Source organism: Euwallacea similis, chromosome 12 (assembly GCF_039881205.1).
Source record: "Euwallacea similis isolate ESF13 chromosome 12, ESF131.1, whole genome shotgun sequence".
In the NCBI taxonomy this organism is placed as follows: domain Eukaryota; kingdom Metazoa; phylum Arthropoda; class Insecta; order Coleoptera; family Curculionidae; genus Euwallacea; species Euwallacea similis.
The window spans coordinates 4,487,795-4,494,018 of NC_089620.1; the positions used below are offsets into that span (position 1 = coordinate 4,487,795).

At 33.8% G+C, this 6,224-nt stretch overlaps 1 protein-coding gene across 1 annotated transcript; it reads right to left on the reverse strand.

Annotated features, from left to right (window-relative positions):
* Positions 1 to 5,003: 5,003 nt before the first annotated feature.
* Positions 5,004 to 5,927, reverse strand: LOC136412444 (uncharacterized protein RF_0471-like). Its single transcript, XM_066395507.1, has one exon. It carries the CDS (start codon positions 5,925 to 5,927, stop codon positions 5,004 to 5,006), a length of 924 nt encoding a protein of 307 aa, XP_066251604.1.
* Positions 5,928 to 6,224: the final 297 nt, after the last annotated feature.

Sequence of the window (6,224 nt, forward strand, 5' to 3'; positions counted from 1 at the left end):
CAAGATATAAAATATCTAACATACGAGCGCAAATAGTCAATTGATTATTTAACTTTCCTTTTGCAGAGGGTTTTAAGTTTAGCCAATAAATATTTTCATTGATACTTTTACTATTATAGTTAATTGTATTGATACTAATGAAGTAGTGGTATGTTTAAAAGTATTTTCACATTTAGTTTTTTTACGGCTATTTCAAGGATCTCAGGGTTAATAAGAGATGTATTGATTGCTACGGTTATTGGTGCAAACTCTCTTGCAGACATATTTTTTTCTTCGTTTCGCTTTGCCAATCTATTTCGCGCATTTTTTGCAGAGGGAGCATTTACCACGTCCTTTATACCGTTATATTCAACAGAATCACATGATAATAAGAAGGCATTTAATTTTGCAAGTGGTGTAATATCCATTACGTTTATTATCTTAGTAATTTTTTGCCTTATCATGCAAACTTTCTCCCCTTATATAATTCAAATTTTTGCTCCTGGATTTGGCCAAAGTAAGTTTACCCTTACTGTTACTTTATCAAGAATTATGATGCCCTACATAATCTTTGTTTCAATTGCATCACTTATTGGTGGAATGCTGCAAGTAAAGCAGCATTTTGCTTCAACAGCTATTGCACCAATCGTTTTGAATCTCTGTTTAATCATCAGTTTGTTTGTGCCTTACGTAAAAACTCCAGCGCACAACCTTTCTATAGCTGTCCTTATAGGAGGAATTTTCCAGCTACTTTTGATACTATTTAGTGCATACAAGTTAAAGGCAGCTTTTTCTTTTAGCCTTGAATTAAGCAATGAAGTAAGGTTGTTTTTTAAGCGTGTGATACCTGTAATTATCAACAATTGTGTAACTCAAATAAGTGTATGGATTGACACAATCATGGCGAGTTTTATACCAAATGCGGTGTCCTATATATATTATGCCGATAGACTAAATCAACTACCGCAGGGAATAATCGGTACTGCAATTGGTACAGTGCTTCTTCCTTTAATTTCAAAACAGGTAAATAATACTGAAAATATAGTCAAAATACAAAGCAAGGCTCTCAACATAGGATTAATGTTAATTATGCCAACAACTGCTGCCTTTATCATTATTCCCGACATAATTTTACTTACGCTTTTTTCTTACGGCCGGTTTGATCATTATGCAGTGCAGCAAACTGTTCCCACTTTAATAGCATTTTCTCTTTCTTTACCTGCATTTATTATAAATAAAGTATTGCTACCCACATTTTTTGCTAAAGGCAATCTGAAAATACCAACCATATTTTCGCTAATGTGTCTTGGAATTAATGTAGTGCTAAACCTTTTGTTAATGAACGAGTATCAGCATACGGGGATTGCTATTGCTACTTCCGTTTCCACTTGGATAAACTCTATTCTATTAATTAGTTATTTAACAATAAATAAAATGTATAAGGTTAGCCAAGCGTTATTGTTAAATGTCATGAAAATTTTTGTAGCAACGGTAGTCATGTCAATAGCCCTTTATATTTTTAATTCTTTGTTGGCAGGATTATTTTTTGATAAAATGTTGGCTCGTATTGTTTATTTAACGACTTTAATAGCTTTGAGTGTTATTGTTTATTTTGGTATTCTCTATTTAATATTTAAGGGAAACTTTAAGCATGTGTAAATTATGAGACTTTCTTTATATGCTATATTATCAATCTCGCTGCTATTAATTCTCATGCATGTTGCTGCAACTTTTAAGGATTGGAGTGGCTACAAAGGATATGTTATAAAAGAGTTGGAGAAGACGTATGATGCTAAAGTGCATATTGGAGGAAAAATTAAAGTTTCGTTGATTACCCCAAAGCTCACTATCTATAATGTATATATACAATACAACGAAAATAAAGAGCAAAAGTTATCAGATTTAATTAGTGTAAGAAAAATTGAAATAAGGCCATCGTTCCTATCGTTGCTTTTATTCTCATTGCAACCAAAGTCAATCACATTGTTTGGCATGAAAAGCAATAAAGAAAATTTACTTAATATTATAAATGCAAAAGCCAGTGGTAACATAGTTGATATAGTAATAAAAGACAGCCAAGTAAGTTTTAAGAGTGATTTCGCTGATATTGTTAACATAAAGGAGGTTGCTGTAAAAAAAAATAGGCAATTCTCTGGTAAAGTAAAGGTAGGTGATAATAATTACGATTTTTCAGGAAAGGTTGATATCACAAAAAGGGACGTACACATTAGTGTTGAATCAAATTTTGTAAATTTGCTATTTACAGGTAATAGAAATCAAGAAGAACTCCAGGGTAATTTAACACTAACGATTAATAATAGTTCCGGTTCTGTGAGTAATTTAGCAAAAATCATTAATCTTAGCTTTCTCCCTTGTGTTATTCCTAGCGAAAATATCAAGATATCATCCAATATAAGTCTTAACGAAAGTGAGTTTACGGTAACTGACTTAAAAATTGATTCCAAAAGCATGCAAGCCAGTGGTACAATACAAAACGATAGAAAAAGCGATCACACTAATCTCAATATTAGCTTCAGTAAAGTTGACTTAGATTCCATACAAAATGATTCACAAAGAACAACGAATATAAAAGACCTTCTGGAATGTTTTAGAGCAGTTGTGCCAAAGAACTTGAGCTTAAATTTTAATATAGAAGCTTCTAACATTCAATATCAAAACAAAATATTGGACAATTTCCGTGCTGTACTAAAATCCACTGATGGCAAAGTAAAAGTTAATACGCTTCTTAAATTTCCTGGAATCAATAATATATCTTATTTATCAGGAGAGATCTCAAACAATAATGTCCTATCTGAATTCAACGGTGATTTATTAGTCGAAGGAAATGATTTTGAGTCATTCATTTCATGTTTTTTCCCTTCTATAAAGATGAAAGAAAACCAGAAAAATCAATTTACACTAAGTTCTAAACTGCACCTTGCACCAAGAATATTATCTATCTCAGACATTAGACTGCTAAATAATAAGGAATCCTTGCAAGGATCAATTAGAGTAAGCCACACAAAAAAACGCAGTGTGATCGATGGTGAATTTAGCATGCATAATCTTGATGCAGATAAATATGATCATTCATTATTTAGCAGTTTACCTAAAATGCAATGGCTGAAAAATTTTCAGTATGATACAAATATAAAGGCCCGTGTTAATAACCTTACATTGAATGATACGAAAATTGAAAATTTGGATTTTTTGCTAAAAATGGAAAAAGGTAAGCTAATTGCAGATAAAATAAAACTATCTGGAGAAGATTTCGATATTACCGGTAATGCAAAAATATTAGCAGATCAAAAATACGCCAAACCTTTATTAGATGTTAACCTTACGGGCAGTAAATTTAATGGAAAAATTATTACATTACCGAATTTAGTAGAGACGAAAAGAAATTCAAGAAATGAGATAGATCAAATTCAATGGTCAACAAAGCAGATTGATTTTTTGGATGACAAAGAAGGCTTTGATGCAAATGTGCAAATCAATACTGCAGAATTTAAAACCGAGCATAATGTTTTGAAAGATTTTAATTTGGATGCGGTAATAAGAAACAACACTATCACTATCAGGCAGGCAAGTTACGTATTAGAACGCGGGCAAGTGTTTTTTCAGGGTTATTTAAGATCAGACTCAATGAATACAAGGTTTTCTATTGTAAATTTGGACACTAAAAAGATTGGTAAGGTTATAGGAATTGACAATGTAAATGGTCAGGTAAGCTTAAATGGTGAAATCAAAACTCAAGGAAAAAGTTTTCATGATTGGGCTAGTAACTTATCAGGAGATGTAAACTTACAAGCGCAAGGAATAGAAGTTACTAATGTAGATTTCAATTCATTTATCACTAATTTGTTAAGCAGTAAGAATAAATCTGAAATTTCCACACTTGCTTATGTTGATATATATAATGGCAAGACATTTTTTGAAAATATTAGCGGAAAAGCAAGTATTAAGAGTGGTATATGTTCAACTAGTTTACAGTTCGGGATTGATCAAGCATCAGGATCAATCTCTTCTAATTTAACCTTATCTAACTTCGCTTTAAATTCTATATTCAGGTTCTTTTTCATACCACCAAATTATAGTAATCCAATCTATATCGATATGCATTTGGATGGCCCTATTTGGCGTCCTAAGATGAGTTTTGATGTAGACCAAATCTTCATCGCTCTGGTTGGCAAGAAAAATAGTTAATTTACTAACATCTGTTTATAAGAGTCATATGTGCTTGACACCTGGTTAATATTAGGTTAATATATTGATATGAGCGTTAAGTTGTAGGTAAAAAAAATGTTTAGCATGCTTTCGAATCTTTTTGGCAGAAGTTCTAATAATCCAAGTATTGTTGGAAGTGATGTAGAAGTTAGCCCTATAAAAGAAACAGTGGCTCCTGTAGATATTGATGAGGGTTTTGAAGAGATCGATCTTGCAGAAATTGATGAGGAAGAATTTTTTGAATGTGCAGCAACACAAGAAGAACTAAATTCGTTGCTTGAATCTGAATCACAAGGTAAAACTATTTCTTATGCCCTTAAGCCATTGCTTTATACTGCAAAATATGGATCTAAAGCGCTATCAGCAACAACGGTAGTTGTATCATACGCCTTAAATGGGGCTTCATATGGTATAGTTGGTATGTCTTATATTCCCCATGGTGCATCAAAAGTGCTTAAAAAATGCAAAGGAGAAGATAAAAACACAGTAGGGTATAAAATTACCACTTCTTCTCAGAACTTACTAGATTTTACGTCAAGTGCTATGTACGCTGCGTCATATGTACCATATGGTGCTGGAGTAGTTTTAAATGGAGTGTCTGGTATAGCGAATCAATTAGATTCCTCTTTATCTTCTGAGAAAATAGAGCAGATCTGCACTAAATCAGATTTGTTTGTAGACAACTTATCCAGTAAATTAAAGGGAATAAAAATAGAGAATTTTTCACAAGCTCTAGCGGTAGCTTGTTAGACGTGTACGGTTTAGGGGACAATAAACTCATCTGAACGGATACAAACTTAACCTAACTCATCACCACCTGGCAGTGGTGGCAAGCCAAATGCTTCTCTCTTTTCGTTGAGCGTCATGAAGCTTGCGTTTTCTACGTATTTCCACAACTTTTGTCTTTTTTCCATGAGAATTTCTATTGCATCTTTGTCGTACGACAAGCACAGATCTTCACCAAATTTTGGTGTTAGCCAAGAATTCAGGTGACAGATAATATTTTCTAGCGTTGGTAAAACCGTCTGCTCCCGGAGGGACAAGCGTGCTTCGACTAAATTGCTATAAGTGTTATCACCTGGTATGCCAAGCAACTGCGGCGGAACGCCAAAAGCTAGCGCAATATCACGAGCTGAGCTGTGTTTGGACTCAATAAAATCCATATCCCTTGGCAATAAGCTCATTTCTTTCCACTCCAAGCCTCCTTCAAGCAATATCGGTCTTCCAGCATTGACAGGACCTGAATAATGGTCATTTATTTGCTCTTTTAAGCATTGGTACTGCTCTTGACTTAAACTTCCACCACTTCCATCTTTTGCTGATTTTACAACTATTGCACCACTTGGTCTTGCCCCATTTTGCAACATCGCTTGATTCCAAGCACCCGCCTGATTATGTTGATCTATGCTATATGCAGCTGCCTCAATTGGTGATAACCCATACCAATCATTCAAAGGGTTAAAGGTTTTAAGGTGCAACACTGCTGAACGTCCGGTTAGTTTATCAACTTTAAAGTCATAACTGTTGTTATTTATGGTATAACGATAGATATAAGGAACGTTATTTCTCCCTGGAACAATTTCAACCCTATCTGGGCGCAGAAGATAAAGCTCTGTTGGTGGTTTTCTACTATTCTGTGACTCAATCATCAATATATAAGAATTGCCGTTAACTAACCGATAAGTTACAATCCCCTCAATAAATTCCGATTTTGATGTCATTGGATTAGGAGCGTCGAACAAGAAAAAAATCTTGTTAAACCGGAAAGAAACTATTTCTTCACTTCCATAGCAATTTTTATATATAATTTATCAAGAAGTACTTCTGCAGTTATAACCGACTGATCAATGGTGCTTAAGTGCCCGTTTAGGAGCGTGGTTTTGGAGGAACGGTTAAACCACTGATGGAGTCTATTATGACTACCTCGATTAGAAGATTGTATAATCTAACCGTCCCAAGCTTAAGTGCTTCTCCATTATAAGTTATAGTAGGATAATTACCATGATAAAGGCAAAAAG

Bases quoted from the DNA above. Each gene is read 5' to 3' on its own strand.
- LOC136412444 (XM_066395507.1), bottom strand. From the start codon at position 5,927: ATGACATCAAAATCGGAATTTATTGAGGGGATTGTAACTTATCGGTTA.